Source organism: Corvus kubaryi, unplaced genomic scaffold (genome assembly GCF_017639235.1).
Source record: "Corvus kubaryi isolate FWS band 111438036 unplaced genomic scaffold, C.kubaryi_AGA036_p1.0 63131, whole genome shotgun sequence".
NCBI lineage: Eukaryota > Metazoa > Chordata > Aves > Passeriformes > Corvidae > Corvus > Corvus kubaryi.
Window position 1 is genome coordinate 28,954 of NW_024581503.1, and position 20,508 is coordinate 49,461.

Here is a 20,508-nt window from a genome sequence, read left to right on the forward strand (position 1 = left end):
TCCTGATTCTGTGACCTGCTCAGTCACAGACAGGACCCTTAGAGCGCTAAAATGAACTACAAGTGTGAAATGAAAACACAGTCACAGCTCCTTTCCCCTCTCTGTAGGAATACATTCCAATATTTTTCAATGCAAGATGAAAACTGGCCAGATGACAAGTCTGATTTAAGTCATCAGGTGGTGTCAAAGCTTCTTAAGAAGAAAAAAAGTGGAGAAAAACCACAGGTACAGCACTTATAAGCTCAGCATCTTGCCAGCTACAGAATTCCCTAGTTTCCAAATATCTGCTAAAGAATGGTTCCATTCACTCACCTGCTGCACAGTCCTTACAACAAGGCCACTTATTCAGTCTTGGGCCCCAAGCAAAATCCTACAAGGGAAGACAGTTTTATTTGGCATTGGTGGCCGTGGGTATCTGTGTATCTTGCTTTTAAATTAGCTCAGGTGTGGTTTAAACAGTAGAAATAAGGGATATTGAGGAATTTCAGAAAGCCTGAGGATGCAGTTCCCTTCAGAGATCGTATTTAAAGATGTTATATTCAAGAGCATTTCCTAAACATGAATTCCTCAATAGGCATGAACTCTATTACAAGTTGCATTGGGATGAAAGTACAGTAGTATCACTACTTTAAAAGTTCTTCTCAATTTAAATCACCAAAAAGATAGAAATTTAAGCAGCTTGGTTCCGGATTTTCACTTCTGTCCAAAAAAAAGCTGGGGAAAGAATAAAACTAGCAGCAAAGCTATGCAGTGAACACTGTCTACTACTCTAGTAGAAAACAACAGAACCAGCAATATGCAATCAGAGCAGCAGAGTTTGTGGGAATGAGTAAAACAATGCACATATGAACCCGGGGAATCAGTGAAGTGTCTGGAAATGCTGTTATTTCTTTTAATATAGAAATACAAATTTGTTTCTTCAATTGAATCCTAAGTGACCAATAGAAAAATAAAGATCAATGAAGACCCTAATGGTAAGCAACTGAAAATTACTGCAGCTGTATCTTTTGCAGCCTTGTATACAAAATACCCAAAGAATTGCCCAACAGATGCAAAAATAAACAAACCAACAAATGATGAAACAGCTCCCTGGCTGGGCTTTGTCTGCCAAATCTCTGCCTGGAGAGGACTTTTATGTCCATGCAATGAACCCTCAAAATGATGGACTTACAAAGGAAACAGCTGCTTAGCCATAATGGTAATTACCCTGGTCAGACTGAGAGCACCCAACCTTGAGGCTGCAGCTCGGGGCACCCGACTGGTGCAACACAGGACACAGAGCTGGGACTGAACTGGTGCCACTGCCTGGAGCTCAGCGCTGGCTCATCTGTGCTGTCTGTCACACAACAGGCCGAGGACCAGCACCAGGCCACTGAGTCCGGCTGGCTGTGACAGGCCCTCCCAGCAAGGACTAAAGGCTGAGTGTGCTTGAGACGGGCCACGGGGCACCATCAGAGTGTGGTGGGATATCAAAAGTGACCCACTGTGGCTCACACATCCTATACAGTTTGTGGCAGCTTTTAGCCCACACTGGGAGGTAGTGGGGGCCAAGTCCTTCTCCCGCTGCCCTTTGAAGGTGACCCCAAAACCCACACTGAGACACCATCTTGGGCTCCACAAGCAGAGGTACTCCCCAGCACCTGCAGTATTACAGCTGAAATTATCATTATTGCACTTCTGTCATCCCAACAGCCTATGGACCTTAAAGCACCTCTGGGTGCACTGCTGTCCATCTCACTGATGAGCCTCGTTGCCCTCCACAAAAGGTGGCCCTGGCCCATCTGCTTCCATAGCACTGGCTGTGTTTGAAGGGAGAACAGAGTGTGTCCTATCCTAAGTACAGTATGTTCTCCTCCAACAAACATTACAGTTGGGGCAAACCCCGATAAAAACTACGCAAGTGTCTTTCTCATGGTCATTTTGCAACCTGGGAGTGGTTGAGCCTGGAAAGCAGGAATCTTGACTCTCAGTTTCCTATTCCATCTACTAGAAGAAAATGACTGCTTCCCACAAGTGCCATTTCCCATATTTCTCTTGATTGCCTGTATAACTACGAATAGTCACAAAAAAGACACTCCCTAAATTCTTCTACCTGTATTACCCAGCAGATGGAATCTGAGATTCCCACTACCACGGATCCTGCCCTGAATGGTGGAGGCACCAAACTGAAACAGACAAGTGCTCTGACTTGTACAGAGCTTATCATTTTGGTACATATTTACCTGAGATAAAACCATCAAGTATTTATTCAGCAGCTGACAAAGGGGACCACTTGCTAACAACATCTGCCCTGTAATTCCATACTGGCACAACAATTTTTGGCTCAGAATCCACAGTGCTAACTGCACAGCACCACCTTGGAAGTGCAGAAATGTTCACACATAAACCGCTCCCTCCAGCTAAAAGAGCATTCAGGCTGTAAAAGTTGCTCCAGTACTGCCATGCACAATAGGCTGCCTTTAAACATGTCATCTGCCAAATACGTTTTCTGACAGAAAGTGATCTCTGGAATGATACTGGATCATTTCTGTATGAATGGAGTTAAGCATGGCTTGTAAGGGACCAGGACAGCAGTATTTCAAGAAGCAGACAACAGATTAGAGACAAGTGACAAGGCTGATCTTGGCAGCTGCAATTAACTGTCTTTCCTTCAGTCTCTCCTGCACAGTTGTAAGAAGGGCCACATTTTCCTCCTGATGAAGGTTGATTAGCAGTCAGGTGGGGAGAGGCTCTGGGGAAGGCATGACGCATTAATTAAATCACTTCTACCAGCTAAGTGATGACACTTTGATTTATAGCAGAGCTCATTCAACCAGACACTGGCATTTCCTGAGCACCAAGAAGAGGAAAAGCCAAGCTGGGAAGCAGGTGGGAGAAGAGGAGATGTGCACATAAAGGAAAAAGAACAAATTGTGAAATAAATACCTGCAGCTGATGGACTATTTTTGAAAAAGAATGCTGCAGGAGCGGTGGGAATGACCACGAAACATGAGCTGAAAATTAGTTAATTCATGTTACTTATTCATTTAATCTACATCTGTAAGAAAAACTGCTTTAGGATAGCGTCTTGTTAAACTCTCTCAAACTTAACATAATACGTATTATCATTTCATAAGGCACATTTCAACCTGACACACTCAGTTTGTGGCTCCAGACATGAGTCAGTGCTATCTTCAGGCACAACAGAAGCAAGCCCAGAAAGAGAAGGCAGAAATCTCCAGAGGGCAGAGCAGGACAGTGATCCAGGGACCAGTTGCAGATGCTGTGCCCCAGCCCACTCCTGCTGCACCGTCTGACAAGACCGATGTCTCCTAAACGCTGTGTTTCAATTTCTCTCGCTGCCAAAGGGCGATAATGTTATTTCATCAACCTTTGTAAAGGGTTACCTTTATCCAACTTAATCTATTTTGTTTAGGATTTTGACATTTGAAAAGGCTAACTTAAACAGCCTTCCTCTTAGAAAGCTTTTCTTTTGGTGACAAGTCTACATATTCTTCCTTGTAAACTCCATGGTCAAAATCACAAACCTTCAGAAGAGAGAAAATATTTCTACAGCCCAGAATCCAAAATAAGTCAAAGCGTGATTATCAGTACAGCACTATTTCACTCCCTTTTCTGAGTCAACCATGCTTTGGTAATTCTTGAATTACTTTTCTCCTTGAAAGCCTAAGGCAGCATTTTAGAACACTTAGTGCTTAAAATATTACACTTACTGTACAGGCCAGTGGTATTTTCTAATAAGACACAACTTTGTATTTTTGAACAAAAAGCTTTCTTTGCTCACAATATTGTATAGAGTGAACACCCTTCTTTTATCTTTTTCTGACGGTATGTAGATGTTTAGCAAGAATAATATTGGACCTCTTCAACCACACCAGGCTCAGCCTAGTTTCATACATGAAGAGATAAAATTTAAGGAAAACATCAAACAATTAAGTTGACTCCAAGACTGCATTCCTTTCAGTCTATATTACTATCCTTCTAGGTAACCTGTGCTGCTGGAGCAGGCAGTGGCCTCAGACAGGGCTAAGCTGCTTGTAAGATTTAATAAAAAGTGAATTCTTATTCTCTAACCTTAACTAACAAGCGAACAAAGGAAAACACAAACTCTCTCTACTCATATGGCTTCCCTAGCAGTGACCAATGACAAAAGTACTGCTCTTATCATAGATCCAAATTCTGGTCAGTAAAAGATCTCATGAGCCCCTTTGCCTGGCACATGCAGCATGTACATTGATCTCATGAACTTAGCTTATCTAAATTATATTGCTGCTTTCAGCTCAAAGCCTTGCTGTGTCTTCTATAAACACTTTATAACTCTCAATGCTTCATCTTGTTTAGAAGTGTGATTACTGCTACCCTTGATAGTATCTTGAACTTTCCTAGCACATCCCTTAGGACCTCCAAGTGCTTTATGGCTAATTTACTGTCAGAGTCAGATATGAGAAAACCCTTTCCTGAAGCAGCAGGAACAAAGAAATTTGGGTCATAAAGGAACTCTGTAGCAGACCAGTACAGAAATCAGTGTTCAACCAATCCCATTTGTCCTTGTTAATGTTGTATAATGTATTTGGCTTCTTTTGCATCAGCAGCTCTTAATAACAAAAGACCTTATTTGACACTGAATTTGGTAGGTAGCTAAGTGGGGGTGGGGAAAAAAGCTGGCTTGCTTTTAAATAGATCCACATGCATCTTCTTTTCATCATTAGAATAAATTTCCGGAGAGGTGAGCAGAGGTTTAGCTGCATGACTCTCATTAATGTTAACTTTATTTCAGTAATGAGGTGAAAGTACAATCACTGGAGCTAATATAATCAGAGTGATGAGACAAAAGTCTGCTGCTGTAAATACTGCTGAGAAAGATGACATTGACAATGCTGATAGGCAAGGAAAAATAGGTGTCAGGAGCAAAATGTTGCAGTGAGGGTGAAGATCATCCCTTTAGGTAAAATAGTACAGCTGAAAACTGCCAGGAGCTGCTGCAGTGATGTGAACACCCTGACACTGGTCACAGGTCCACCTGCAAGGGACTGAGCACAACAATCCTCAGCCCTACTGATTCCCAGAAAATCTGAGGAAGCAAGGGGCAAACAGTCCTGTGCCCTTAAAAGTCATTTAGGAAGGATAAGGAGAATTAAGTAGTAGTAAAAAAGGAAATGTTGAGATAAAACAAAACAGCAGGTGTGGGAAATCAAAAGCTATTGTGACAGCCCCAGAATACAATCCCAGTAATATATTGCACCAGAAAGACCTCAGACAATGAAAAGTGAGAGCACCATCATGCCACTGCACTCCATTACTTTAGCTAATAGAATGATCTGAACTGAACAAGGCTGGGAAGATTTTTATAGTAATTAGCAAACCTGTTAGTGCCCATTTTTCTTCTGCACAACACATGAACAAAAGAAAAGCAGACGCAGCTATTAGGGGAAACTAACGGGAAGAAAAAGTGGGAAGGCAGACAATGAGTTGGGTAACTCTGCAGAAATAAAAATAGTAATTACGTTTTTTATTACAAAACCAGTACACGAGGATTTTTAGCTTTGCAATAAAAAAATACACTGCAATACTCTAGTAAATATATAGCTGTAGTGGTTTGGTCCAAAATACTCATTACTGTTTATCTGCTGTGAGATAAGAATTAGGAGAAATGCAAAACAGGCACCAAACTTGAAAGAATATGAAGAAGTTTATTAACAGACCTAAAAGAAGAAAAAAATTATACCACCTTCAGAACTCTCCTCCTCCCCCCACCTTCCTCCCTTCTCCCACTGACAATGTGAAAAGACAACCCTTAAGATGTTCAGTCTGTTTACCACTTCCATAATAACCTTGTTCAGTCCATTTAGAAAGAGAAGTCTCTTCTTGCTCATGCTATGAAAACATTATCACAACGAGACAGCCGCCCACTTCCAAATATTGTTCAGTCCATTTAGGAAGAGGAGTCTCTCTGCCTGCGTGTGAGTCCTTTCCCCCGACTTGCAGCTTTTCCCGCAACTGCTTTCGAGGGTCCACTCTTGAAGTTTTTTGGGGTACAATTTTAAGGTTGAGCCGTTCAGAAACAAAAACAGAGGCCCTTCTCCTTCCCTGGGAGCAAAGGGTCTTCATCATCTTCATCTTTAGGACTATCTCTGGGAGCATCTCTAGGAACTGAGGTTTTCTCCTTTCCCATTTGGAGCAAAAGTCCTCATCTGGTTCATCTCTACGGACTGAGGTTTTCTCCTTTCCCGTTTGGAGCAAAAGTCCTCATCTGGTTCATCTCTCCCTGTCCAAACTTCTCATGAAATTACAGCTGCGTCAGCATCTGCCTATCTCAGCGCAGGTGCTTTTGCTCACGAGTTGAACACTCCACCCCCCATATCTTCATGAAATTACAACAGGATACTCTGATATATCATAGCTTCACAACAGAATTTCAGCTTTAAGCATCTCCTCTCTCTCTTCCCTCAGGTTTTCAGCTCTTCACAGCAATAAAAGGGTTAATCTCACCTCGGCCTTGCAGCTTTGCAGCTGGAATGTTGAATTTTTCTTATCGCAGTGGAGAGGGGGGAGAGCCGAGCCGCTCTGGCTGCCCACGGCAAGGCAGTGGGGGGGGTTCCACGGCTGGAACAGGTCCATGGCTTCAGGATGGCCGTGGCCCGGCCCGGCCTGGCCCAGGCAGGGCCTGGCCGGGCCCGCTGGCCCCCACACGGGGCCCGCAGCCACCTGTGCCAGCGCCGGAAACGAGAGAGAGCTTGGAGGGGGAGTTTGCCTATTCTTAAATGTGGATCACAGAGGTGATCACAACTTTAAGTGGCTTAGAGAATTGTCCATATTCAAACTGGCCAGCTGATAGGTTCTGTCAGTTCCCAGAGGAAACTGTAAGCACCCCTTAGCAAGGACATCCCTTCCGGGACTACGCTTGCTAACCTATGACAATAGCACATAATCATCCACATCCAAGTACTACAAGTAGAGCTGGAACAGAGGAAACATAATGTATACATTCACTCTATGTAATTCTTGCAACATTCAGTACCTCTGTAAGCAGCTCTGTACGAGTTTATCCAGATACCATAAACACAGGGCTGCTTTTTTTAAAATCATGTGGAACTTACGCACTGCAAGCTGTTTGTACCGAACCCACGAATTTAACTTGTAGCTACAAATGAGGTGCATTTGTAATGACGTGAACAAGACGTGCCCTTTTCACTTGATTTCGGTGTCTTACTGACCCTCTGGAGCAGAATTGCTCTGAACCTGCTGATGCCCAGCAGCAAATCTTGGTGGTAGTAACTCATGCTTTTTGGGGTAAGACAAAGCATATTTGGGTTTGCCATCCCAGCTTGCTGCATTGTCCTAGTAATTGTTGTTGCAGAAATCCAACCAGAGCCAGAAGAGCCCTGATCAATATGTCTTTGTTGTGTAGTCCTGAATTAACTACATCTCACTTTCCTTTGACAGCGACACAGATCACAGGCAGCTGCTGCTTCCCCTATGAGAAACACGAATTCTGGAAAGCATATTCATTATCTGGCTGTTAAAAGCAACGGAGCATGCAAGCCTCACCCTGCCTGGGCTACCTGAGACATCAACAGCTCCCTTTGATTAAGTGACTGCCAGCTAGTCACCTTCTCACTCTAACCTTGATGTGGCAGCACTGTGACAAGTGCATACAGTGTAACATCACAAAATGTTCACAAATAGATAGCTTAATTTGTTTTAGTAGCCTGGTCCCTTGCAGCATTTCAGCAGCAAACTCTGGGTTTGAGGACAGAATATATCAGCTCTTTACATGGAACTCACCTGCAAGCCAGCTGGCAGGAAGCCAGGGAGAATCCTGATGAGGTCCAAAGCTCTCAGTCTTTACCCAGCTTACAGCGCTTAATAAACTCCAAAGGAATTCCATCCACCCCCAACTGCACCATTTTTAAGTTGCAGGACTTGGGATCTGAAAAACTGACTTTATAAAAATTGCAGCTTCTTAATACATCCCCTGTAGCTGAGTATTACTTGTGTACCAAAAACACCCTCAAACCTGAAGGCATTTCCATTTCATAATCAGAAACAACTAAGACGCTATAGGTTGAAATTTGGTTTTTATTTCACTCGTCTTGCAGTCGCTGTCAGTCGCCAACTCCCACAATGTTTTCATGGGTCTGAGACCATCTGTGGCTTTTTTATTGTAGCTGCTGGAGTAAGATAGTTATGTAGTTTTTACACAAGAAAGAAAAACTCAACCTCTACAATTGTAAAGAGGAACTCAGAATTTTGAAACTTCATTGGTCCATCTTCAGATGACAAACAAGCACATTCCCACTTATTTTTAAATTTAAGATGGTTTTAGGAGTGGACCTGGCACGCAATTGCTGAATACTTAATGTTAGAACTCTCGACATTTGACATTGCTGTTTGAGTTCATGTATCACCAGTAAATCATTTCACTTCCAACTGCCAAGCTTTCAAAAACAGGGATATACAAGATACAGGGAGAACCCAGCCTGAATTTTAAAAATAGCAGGACAGGAAAAAAAGCCTGTTGAGCACTGAGAACTAGTCCTCCCAGACATCATTAAGCAAAGCAGGAGAACACTGTGTGTGTATATATATATATATATATATATAAAAGAAATAATTACTTTTCAGCTTAGGGCTGGGTTTCCATGCATCAAGATGAAGGGTCATGAGCACAAATTACCTGGGCTCATTTAGAGATAACAACAAAATTTTAAGTACCTACTAAAGAAAAAAAGCTTAACTGATGCTGGTGCTATTTTGGTATTATAAAAAGTTCTAAATATAAACTTATCACAGTAAAGATTCAGATCAGATAGCATGCACACCTTTCCATAAAACATTTATCTCCTGCAAGCAAGCCTCATCTGCTGCTAGCAGCAGGCTGGGGTATTGGAATGAGGACAAATGCTTTCTTTAGCAACATAGGGGTTTTCAGTAACTTTCAAGTAGATTTAGAACTCCTGTGGCTGAAAAAGTAAATGTATGCTTTTCAAAGAAAAATCCATATATTTGAGATGCTTTTGCTCAGTGGGATCCAGGTCCAAGAGCTGAATTTTTAGGGGCAAATGCAACATAAATGGGAAAATTCATACTCTGATTCCCAGCCCAGCAGACGGCACAGGTGTGGAGAAACACAAGTTTTCTCTCCTGAGACTTTGGATGGGTGTGCCTTTAACACAGACTGCAACCATGACAGTATGAAATTTTGCATAAATACACAAAGTGAAGCTGGACTGAGACAATGGAAAGCCACAGGTAGCACCAGATTCATATAGGGGTGAAGAGAAATTGAGGAGGGGGGAAAAAAGGAGACACTCCCTCTTTTATCAAAAGCAAGGAGGAGTGCTTTTCTTAAAAAAGCAACATTATCTCTAGGAGGAAGAATTCCCATTCTCCTGTTTCAGCCTTCAGTAACTACAGCTGAGACAGAGCAAAGGCAAAGCAGGGGAAGGGAGAACAGACAGAGGGGCCTGATGAAAGGAGAAAAGAAAAAGAGAAACTAAAGCATCCAGTGAGCTGAGAGGAGGAAAATGAAAGCAGCTTTAGGGGTGGCAGGAGATTTCAAAGCAAATTCACATCCATGAGGGGCTGGGAAAAGAGAAGTCAGGCTGAGGGGCTGAGCCCGTCCCACAGGGCAGTGCCAGTTCTGAGCCCCACACGGAGGTTAACATTTAAATACACGTTAAAATATGGCCTTTTAACCAAACATGAACCCAGAGGGCTTGTTGGACTGCAGGCAGTGAGGGGAAGTGTAAGCAAAGCTACAGCTGGAACAGGGACAAGGCAGCACCTCAGCGGGGCATGGCTGCCGCCTCCCTCAGACTCACCTCGGCACTCCCTGGTGGGCCATGGGCCGCTCCAGCCCCTGGCTGGGGTCCGGACATGGTCATGGAGCTCCGCGAGCCACAGGACACCGCTCCGAGGGTGACACACCCCGTCCTGTCTGACAGCCTCGTCCCACGACGGGTTCATCACCGCAGCCCCACGCCAGACAGGTCATGGGGGCTGTGGGTGCAAGAGGAAAAAGGCGGGAAACAGACCTGGGGATGCGTGAGGGGAAAAAGGCGGGAAACGGACCCAGGAATGCGTGAGGGGAAAAAAAAGCGGCAAATGGGGCCCATGGGTGTCTGAGGGGAAAAAAGGCAGGAAATGGGAGCTAGGGGTGTGTGAGGGGTAAAAAAGGTGGGAAACAGGACTGGGGGTGCACAAGGGGAAAAAGGCAGGAAATGGACCCAGGGATGCACAAGGGGGAGAAAAATGGCAAATGGGAGCTGGAAGTGCATGAGGAGAAAAAAAAGCGGCAAATGGGGCCCATGGATGACTGAGGGGAAAAAAGGCGGGAAATGGGACTGGGGGTGCATGAGGGGAAAAAAGCGGGAAACAGGGCCAGGAGTGTGTGAGGGGAAAAAAGATGGGAAGTCCCCGGCACCCTCAGGGAGCACCACAGTGCCCCATCAGGTGCGAGGAGAGCCACCATCGCAGCCCAGACTGCAGTTGCTGGGCAAATCTACCCAATTCCTACCTCTATTGTGAGGGTCAGGGGTACTATAATAATTATTACTACTATTTTTGTTGTTGTTCACAGAATCACTGAGTAACATTTTGGGAGATCACCCAGTCCAACCACCCTGCCCAGGCAGGGTCACCTAGAGCAGGTGACGCAGGCAGGTGTTCAGGTGGGTTTGGAATGTCTCCAGAGAGGCAGACTCCAGACCTTCCCTGGGCAGCTGTTCCAGTGCTCTGCCACCTTCCATGGAAAGAAATCCTTCCTCGTGTTGAGGTAGAACCGCTTGTGTTTTAGTTTATGGCCATTGCCCCTTTTCCTGTCACCAGATGCCACTGAAAAGAGTCTGGCACCATCCTCTAACATCCCTCGGAGACATTTATATGCATTAATGAGATCCCCTCTCAGTCTTCTGTAGACTAAACAGGCCCAGATCCCTCAGTGTCTCCTTATAAGGGAGATGCTCCAGACCCCTCTCCACCTTTGCAGCCTCCTCTGGACCCTCTCTAGTAGCTCCTTGTCTTGAACTGTGGAGACCAGATTAGAACACAATACTCCAGATGTGGCCTCACTCAGGCCGAGTTTTTTCTTATTATTATTATTATTATTATTATTACTACTACTACTACTCAGTTATCAATGAGACTACCCCACTGTCATGTCTCTTTTCCCACATTAGCACCCAAGATCATCCAAGAGGTTTAAAACCCAGGCAGTCCTCACAAATAAGTTTATTTTGTAGGTTGTTTTTGGTAGCCAAACCAAAGGTGCAGGAGGAATTCCAGACACACACTCCATGCTTTTTCCTGCAGCAATGTAATGACTCGTGTCCTGTAGTCGTACGTTCGCCTGCCTTTTGCTGAAGGGAATCCAGCTCCAGGGGCCATGTGCCAGCCCAGCTCCATGGACGGGGACCAGCCTTTATCCAAAGGCTGTGGTAACCTCTGCTGGCAGCTCCTGGCTGCTACACCGGCTGAGATGCTGCTAGAGGTGAGCTTGTCATTGAGCAGAAAAAAAAGAGATCAGAAGAGGTATTTTACATTTGCTTACTCATACTTTCATATGCATTTGCTACTACAGAGGATTGGAATTTTTTAATTGAATGTGTATTTTCAAGACATCGGTGATTTAGATAAATTAGGACCCTGCTCATCCAAGTATGAACATGTTTATTTACTCAGACAGCACCGCTTTTATTACCAAGCAGGTCTGTAACTGTAGTTTGCAGCTAATCTACATTATTCTGTTTGAAGATGTGTATAAAGCATAGGGAGTGTCATCTGACATAGCTGAGGGATGCATTTTCTGCATATGATAATGTCAATAATGCTACTACTTTTCCAGTGTTTAAACAAACAAACATGTCACACCTGTGACTTAAAGCCAACCTTATCCCACTTCTTCAAAAGGTGATATTTCATATCTCTGTAAGACAGGTACTATTCCTATCAGTTGATACATTAAAGGCTGCAGGTGAGGCCAAGATCCGAAGTTGTAGGAACAACAAATGTTGTCTTTTTGCTCTGAGAAGTTTAAAATCGAAACAGATTTTGGGCAGCACAAGAACAAAATGCTGGCCATGGTACAGGATTCCCACTTACCTTGATTCCTCTTAGTGTGCCTTATTCTGTAGGTGCATGCAGAGAGACGGAATACACATGGGATAGATGAGAGCTGGGTTTTTTTGGAAGCTTCCATTACACTGGCAAGAAATCAGGTGCTAGTCTTCATTTCAACTATTACCAGTAGAAAGGGATTGCCATCTCATTCATGGAAAACCTAACACTTGCCTCTCATTCCATTTGCAACTATAGCTTGTGGTCTTCTATCTCCTTAATTGAAACACATAATAGAAAAGCTTCTATGAGGCAAGACATCAGCCAGAATGAATTTCTTCATTTTCTCTACTCTGAAGTTTTATGTTATTTTACCATAGCTGAAACAGCAGACCACAGCAACAAACATGCTTCAATCTGAAGGCATCGTGAGAATTCTTGCTTAAGACATTCACTTCTAATCTACCTAACCCATGATTTCTAAGAAAAATCTGTGGCCGTACGACTGCCTCAAAATGGAAAACATCATGTAGACAATGTGCATGTTGCTACAAGTCAGACCTTAATTGACCAAAAATATTAGATAGAGCTGTCTGTTTAATTAGACACGCATCAAAAATGAAGAACTAAGTACTTTCCCATCATTCCCTGCAGGTTTTGAAGTTGGCATTTCCCCCCTCTGCATAGAGTTAGTTGTTTGCCTCGGGTTGTAAAGAAATGCAGAGGGCTGTTATTAAAGCACTGATAATTTGCTGAATTCCATCTTTTGTGGAACTTGCTGAGTTAGAAAATTCCTTTTCACCTCCTCCCCCACCTCTCCTTGACTAGAATTGAATTGAAGAACAAATATCGCATTATGGTGCTAGGTAAAAGGATCAACTGTGTTTGCAGTTAAGTGACTAGCACAAGACAGAACGAATCCTACAGCTCAAGTCTGTCCAGCTAAATGATGAGGGAAATTAAAAAAGCATTTGCTTTTTAAAAGAATATCGAAACAAAGACTCATGCTTAGGATTTGCTGTGCTTTAATGCTTTATATGCAGAAATTGACTCCAGTATAGTTTGCTAGAAAGTTCTCCAAGCAATCAGAGGCTGGAGACAAAGAATTGCCACTGCAATGAAAGAGATTCTGAGAATGCAGAAAACATGATCCCAACTCATCAACTGTTCAGTGGTGGCCTCAAGTCAGAGGTCTGCATTTGCCATTTCAGCACTCCAGCCCGACAGGAAGGATTTTTATCCAGTTCTCCATGTGCCATCCTCGAGAAGCAGTAGAGAATGTCAACTGATACCATTTTTCACTAGCATTAATATTCTTGCAAACTACAGAAATCAGGGAGTACAGAACCCATCCAATTATCCCCAGCGCTGACCTCAGTGCAGATAAGCAGAGCTACTTGCTCCATCAGATGCTGTCATTAAATCTGCTGCCAAACACGCATCAACCAGCCCAGTCTCTCAGCTGACAAATAAAAAGGAGATGTCAGACACCCACAGAATCACCACACTTCTTGCAAGAGGGATGGACATCACTTAAACCACATGGAAGTATTATCAGGAAGCAAAGATTTTGACATTTCTCATCTTATCTTCCCAACATGAAGCAATCATTTGCATTCCTTCCCCTGCTCAATCCACTTTTGCAAAGGGCCTGACCTTTCTGTTAATCATTGATAGAAGCATGCTCTTGTCTTAGATTAAAATGAAATCGATTTCCTGTTTGCCTCTACTTGCTTGCCTTTTTTACACATATTCAAGTCCTTCTCCGCTCCACTGCATTCTTCAAACTTACATTTTGGTACAGTTGCTTTGTAGCTCAAAGAAAGACATGAGAACAGGCAGTATTTTGGAACACAAATTTTTAATGATTTAACACGTAGTACAGACACAGCTGAACAGCTCAACTACCAAGGAGGGAGGATGCAGTTTCTGTCCCATTGGATGGACAATGGTCACAATGCACTTCTGATCACATCCTGTTTTTCTAGGAGAGAAAAGGGACAGGAATTCCCACAAGGTTGTCCAAATTACAATGTTTCTTATGATTCCTTACAATTACTGCTTCACGCAGTGGTATCACCTGCTAAGGAATTATTATCAAGTTGGAAAAGAAAGCAAGAGCAAGCCATCAGCATCTTGACCTCATCAGCCATGGTGCAAACACTGAAGTGCTGGAATATGTCTCAGCAGGAATGATATGATATGACAGACCAAGCTGATGGCCTTCCCTAGGGAAAATGATTATGAAGTGCTGGAAAGGGGTGAAGAATCTGTTTAACACTGAAAAGAGAAGCAACCTCTGCTACCCTCTGAAGACAGCATTTCACACTGCATCCTCACACTGTACCATGTCTGCTGCAGCAAGTTGCCATAGGATGGCAGCAAAGGGGAGACAGTTTTCAGTTGGATAAATTGCTAATGCTAAAGCTCTCAAGCTTTTGGAAAAACAAGATTTCCAAGACAATCTGCTGATGGAGCCATTATTTCACTTGATGACTTCTGGGAAAGAACAACAAAAGCAATGCAAGTGGATTTTATCAGATGGCTGGTACTACTTCTTGTACTACCATACGTAGTACCATATGCATTGTAGTCTTTATATCATACGCAATTGCAATAGCATTCTACAGATCTGCAGCAGGATACTCCACCACTGTTTGTTCTTCGTGGTTTTTATCTTCAACACCTCTGTAGACTTCTACGCTTTTATTTCATTTTTACTTTATGCAGTTTAAGCAAGCAGACACAAAGTCAAAATTATGGGGGAGATGAATGGGATAAAAACAAGAGAAATGAGGCTCTGCATATAGAGAGGAACAGCTCAGTTTAGTCTAGCACTTGGACTTTGCAGGGGGAGCAGAAATTTAGTCAGCATTTACAGGTTCTCTACCCACCTTTTCTGTGTTGTGTGGCCTTTAGAAGGACAGAGTTGAAATTGCAACTTTAGAGAGCCAGGAGCAACTGTGGAGAACCAAGGCTGTTGTCATTCTGATCAGGCCACAATTCCAGAGTATGTCAAGTATGTCCAATAGCAAATCAAAAGCATCATGACTTCAGCTGAGCTCATGCAACACAGCTGTCCTCAAAGGAGGGTTTGCACCATGTTCTGATGTTCTAAATACCTCATGCACAAGGACATCATTAAACTGAAGTCCTACAACTCCACCCTTTTGCCTCCTGCACAACCAGGAGTGAAATACACTTGAAATTCCAAGGCCTGAACAAGTTCAAGCAAACAAATCATCCCTGCTCCGTGTCAGCAAGAGGACCAGCAAAGAACTGCTCACAAAACTAGACTCCTCTTTGAGGAAACTGTTGCAGAGTAACAAGGAAAGTGTTCAGAGACAATAAACATCCCATTCTAGGCAGATCCCTGCTCTTCTCTTGTGCGATGGGACTTTGGCAGAAGAACAACTCCATTGGAGTTCTGAATGGTTTAAACTCCCTAAGAGCAACGTAAGTACTATAGTGACAAATCCCAATATAATTCCTTTAGACTAAGGAGGAAAAAACCCCTACCAACTTTAGTCAGGATCTAAAACATCCCTTCCAGCTGACATAGCAAAGCAGGGACTGAAAGGCATCCACAACTAGCTATGCAAAGCATAAATACTGTCAGCCAGTGACCCCTATAAAATGAATAAATAATTCATAATTACATATGTAGTGTACACCATGCACATCAAGAAGGGCTCCAAAGAGAGAAGCATAGTGGGCATGCTTTGCTCTCTAAAAGGAAAAATCCTCCCGTTACTACTGTCACTCTGGAAAGTCTCTGGAATGCAGAAACACAACTGAACCTCCATCTACAGCTGCAAAGACACATTAGATATTTTTCCCACGATGTTCTATAGCCTAGATCGACTCCGTGATTCCTGAAATTTAGAGGAAATATTCAAAGAATGCACTGGCACTGTAGCACAGTACTAGCACTCTGAAGCAGGTGCATAATAAATTGAAGAAAGCAAGATTCAGTCCCGAAGAACTTAAGTTCCTTACTTCCTCTGTTCACCTCTGGGTTTGCCCCCACAGACAAGACAAGACAAGCTTTTTACACTGAGGCTTTGGTAAAGCAACAGCTGTTGTCTTGTTCTTCCAGATTCAAGTCTCCAGCTCCTTCCTTTTGTTGCTCAGATCCTGCAGCTCTCAAACAGGCAGGAGCTCTGGGGGATACTCGCCATAGCAGTATTTGGCAATCGGGTCTCTGTAGGTGTTCTCATGCTGCACACTCTGCCAGGAAGAGGAGGAGAAGCTTTAACAATACACACACATTGAAACAAGGCATCCCTTCACCAAACGACAAAACCCACAGCATTTATGCATATGCAAAAAAAGTCCCCAATTCTTCTACACATCAGAGTATCTTTGGAGTCAAAGAACTCTGCATTGGCAGCATAGAAGAGCCAGTTAACCATAAAAGAGCAATGTTAACCAGAACCTCCTTTTGAGGAGAATACCCAAGTAGGTGGGAACAGATTCAATAATAAAAAAAAAAAATTTAGATATGTTTAGGCAGTATCATCAAATGTTCTAAGCAAGCAGAGCACAATAAAGTTGCTACTTGAGATGTGTGCATTTTTCTTGATAAAAGGTAGAGTTCAGATTTTATGGGTAAAAAAATCCCAGTAACTTTGGAGACATTTGGAACTCTATCCTTTGTTTGCAGTCCACCCCTATCGCTACATGAAATACTGAAGCTGCAGGACATTGCCAACAGCACTTTCTAAAAGGGCCAATGCTTACTTAGACCAAAAACTTCTAATAAAATCACATGGGTAACAGAAGTTCACCTCTGTTCTTAATAAGCAAAAAAATTACAACATAGTTTTCAACTTGCTACGCAGATGATTGTCAGTATATGGTAAAGTCTCCAACTGTACCATAAAATAGCATTCTGAGGCTACTGGGAACAGCTCTCACTGTTTTCATATTAATGAGATCTTCCCCAGAACTCATCCGAGATCTTCACTGGTCATTGAACTCAGTCTCTTTGTGGTTAAGCCCCTCTTTTCAAAAGAGAATGTGCAACTCATCCTGCTCTAATTATGTGCTTTGCCTTCAGACCGGCTCTCAGCCATAGCTTCAACTTTTAGGAAAATGCCCGTGTACATACAAACATGACACACCAGCCATTCATAGGATTGAGCCCCATTTTCCAAGGGCACTTTTTTGGGCCCTGGACACGTGCTTGTTCCTTACCTGTGACGAAGTCCTACATTTGGCCAGACACAGCTCAAAGTGATCTTCCACTGCCATGAAGAGGTTTTGGAAAGCAATCGCTGCCCGGTTCAAGAACCGCTCCAGGAGATGTTGCTAAAGTGGTCAGCAAACAGGAGGCAAAAACCAGAAATGCTCTACTTCAGCAAGGAGTAATCAAAGCCCATCCTAACCTACACAGCTCAGGTATCAGAGGAATAGTAAGCAACTCCACTCAGGATTTCTAGCAAGCACTGAAAGGCTAATGCCTCAGAACCCCAGCAGTAGGAAAAGAATCTAAGAGATGCTCACAGAATACGGGGAAGTGCCAGTTACAGAACCAATACTGGCTGGAGTAACTCTTCTGCAATCATTTCCCTTCAGCAAATGCAATTGCCCTGAAGCTGAAACACTTTGCAAGGCTCCCAGCATTTCCTCCCAAAGGTGGGAAGGATGAATTTTGTTAAAGCTTTATTTGTAGTTTGGCATATGGTCCTTGGAGGCTTTCCTCATCCTTCCAAGAAAAGGAACTGTCTGTCTAAGGAAAAAGCTCCTCACAAAGAAGCACGTTTAGCCACAGAGGAACCCGAGCAGCTGAGAACACCTGGAAAGCAGGAGAATGCCCATGTACCTTGCTGGGCTGCAGGCAGCAGGACACGCAGTACTCGTAGACGCTGCAGCAGCCATTGGGCAGGCAGCTGTCACAGCTGTACAACTTTGTGCTGGGCACATTCACATTGCAGCAGCCATTCACCAGCAGGTCCTTCCTCTCACAGATGTAGCCTGGAAAACAGCAACAGGAGTAACAACTGTCAATGCACGCTCCTCCATATGTTCTACAAAAATCTGTAGTAAGAATCACATTACTTAAGAACAGGTTTGTTTATCATTTAGTAGATTATGATCCCTCTCAGTCCTAAGTAGCCACTCTTTGAAATGGAGAGTGGCGCTTCCAACAGCAGGGTGTTATCTGCACAATTATTATATCCTACTCTAATATGTGCTGTATATACAGTATGACTATTTAAATGCAGAATATTTAAGTTCTGACTTTCTTTGGGCATAGTTCCTTGTTGTGAAAGGGGAAGGGGATTGGCACTGATTGTATTGGAAAAAAAAATGACACACATTTTTTTCAATGGGTCTGTGTCTGGATAATTCTCTTACAGTTCAACATGAAGAGACTTAGATTTAGCCATGCAGGATAGCTGCAATATTCATTGCTGAGTGGAATCCTTAATGGTGTAGAAATATGGTGTATATCCTCATGGAAACTGTACTACTACAGTGTTAGACTGTGAGAGATCGGTAATTTTTAGAGATCTTATGAACTGGCACTAAGCCTGAGTCAGGCAGTGCCAAATGTAACATTGATGCAAATCACAAAAGATGTGGTGGGTTTTCTACAGCCTTGATTTGTGGTCAGTAAAGATCCAGGGTCTAAGCAACAAGTACAGGTGCATGACACGAAAGAGTCTTTAACTTCTACCACTTAGAACAAGTAGTTAATAACCTTGGGTTTACAAGGGTCAGATGAGCTTGTTAACTGTGACTGAGCACTAATTACACCAGTCCTGAGCTGCCTCCATACAAGGCCAATAAGGTTTCCTCAATTACTCTCCCTAACCCTGCTGACAGTAGGAGCACACTGCAGGGAGACACAAATAGCTCTGCAAGCACCTACAGTAAACTGAGCAGGAGTCAACGTTTGAGTTCTGTGCAAAGGTAACTGGAATTCTTTGACTTTAGTGAGGTCACAGTCACTCTCACACAGCCCCGGGCCTGAGCTGAGCCTGCTGGGCCCAAGTCTGGTGTGCACAGAACCAAAGCATCGACATCTGCAGCCACAGTGAAATTCACCCAGCCAGAGGAGACAAGGCCAAAGGCCGAGTAAAAATGCCTTAATAATGAGGAGTTGTTACAGGAAAGTGCCATCAGCAGTCAGACAGGCAAAGCAGCGTTCAGCACTGCCATATCTAGAATAAATTCTTAGTATCAACTATACCCAGTTCATCTGTAATGAGGAGCTTCCCCTGCACAGAGTTCCTGCACTGGTTACTCAGCTGACTGCTGTTTCCCGAACTGAACTTCACCTTCCACATGATCGGCTGCTCATGCTCCTGCACTTGGAGGAGATTCCGGTCTCTCACCATCCTTTCTTCCTGCAAGGAAAAACAGGAATGCAACCAAACAGACAAGTTCCTTCTGCCACTTCAAGCCACGTGCTTTCCCAGGATTAAAGATGCCTAGTACTTGTAAACTCCACAGCACAGGAAACTCCAGCTTTGATGGTGTAAACAACTTACTACTTGGTAGTATACACAACAGGAAGATACACAGTCCAGTAAAGTGAGGGTATTCAAGCTCACCGAGGATCAGCTAACACAGCTGAACTCAGTTACTACAACCACAAAAGTAGTATATGTTATATTAAATAACAACTGCACATATTTCTCTTTCCTGAGCCCTTTGCCAGTGGAATTACCACCGCAAGAGATACAACAACTACCAAACCCATTGGAGATTTTCTTTTTCCAGTTTTGGTTCAAACAACTATTGCTGTCAAACACAGTATCAGGCATTCCTATTTTAAACTCTTGCATCTACTACATATTTATAACGTCATTCTTACGGCCGCATAACCCAGGAGTTCGATGACAACACCTGAAGAACAAAAGTCAGCCTGGGATAAGGGATGTTTTAATCCCCCCCGCGGCGTGTCAGGGCCGGGGCCGGGGCCGGAGCCGGGGCCGGGGATGGGGACGGAGATGGGGCGGGCACTGACCTGCTTGAAGGTGCTGGTGATGAAGTAAACGAGCGAGAGCCCAAAGACGACGCCGAGGACCCACCGCTTCCTTAGCAGCCGCCGCCAGAGCACGGCCCCGCAGGGCACCATGGCAGGTCCGGGGGCTCAGCCCGCCGCGACGAGGGGCAGCACCGGCGGGGACAGCGCCGGCCCGGGACCGGCATCACCGGCGAGCCGGCAGCGAGGAGCGCAGAGCCCCGGGCGCTGCCGCGGCCCGAGCGCTTCCGCCGGGCGGGCGGGGGAGGCGGAAGCCGCGGCCGGGCGTGCGCCGGGAGGGCGGGGGCGGGACCGGCGCCGCAACCGGGGCCGAGCCGGTGGGTACGGGGGGACCGCCGGGCCCGGGCCGGGCTGAGCCGGGTTGGGCTGGGCTGGGCTGGGCTGGGCTGGGCTGGGCTGAGCTGGGCTAGCTCCCGCCCCGCTAGGGCCCTGCGCCACGGATCCCAACCGTG

At 44.3% G+C, this 20,508-nt stretch overlaps 1 protein-coding gene across 1 annotated transcript; it reads right to left on the reverse strand.

Annotated features, from left to right (window-relative positions):
* Positions 1-13,899: 13,899 nt before the first annotated feature.
* Positions 13,900-20,262, reverse strand: LOC121672619 (SREBP regulating gene protein). The gene is made up of 5 exons (XM_042045346.1): positions 20,039-20,262; positions 19,259-19,415; positions 17,885-18,036; positions 17,257-17,370; positions 13,900-16,287 (listed from the first exon to the last, which is right to left on the reverse strand). The coding sequence occupies exons 1-5, from the start codon at positions 20,147-20,149 to the stop codon at positions 16,204-16,206; spliced, it is 618 nt and encodes a 205-aa protein (XP_041901280.1). The 5' UTR covers positions 20,150-20,262; the 3' UTR covers positions 13,900-16,203.
* Positions 20,263-20,508: the final 246 nt, after the last annotated feature.

What these genes read in the sequence shown, in the direction of transcription:
- LOC121672619 (XM_042045346.1), bottom strand. Translation starts at nt 20,149, where the DNA reads ATGGTGCCCTGCGGGGCCGTGCTCTGGCGGCGGCTGCTAAGGAAGCGG. An exon ending in TCACCAGCACCTTCAAGCAG is followed by an intron (nt 19,416 to 20,038) that starts GTCAGTGCCCGC and finishes TTTTCCTTGCAG; the next exon opens with GAAGAAAGGATGGTGAGAGA. An exon ending in AATGTAGGACTTCGTCACAG is followed by an intron (nt 16,288 to 17,256) that starts GTAAGGAACAAG and finishes TCTTCCTGGCAG; the next exon opens with AGTGTGCAGCATGAGAACAC.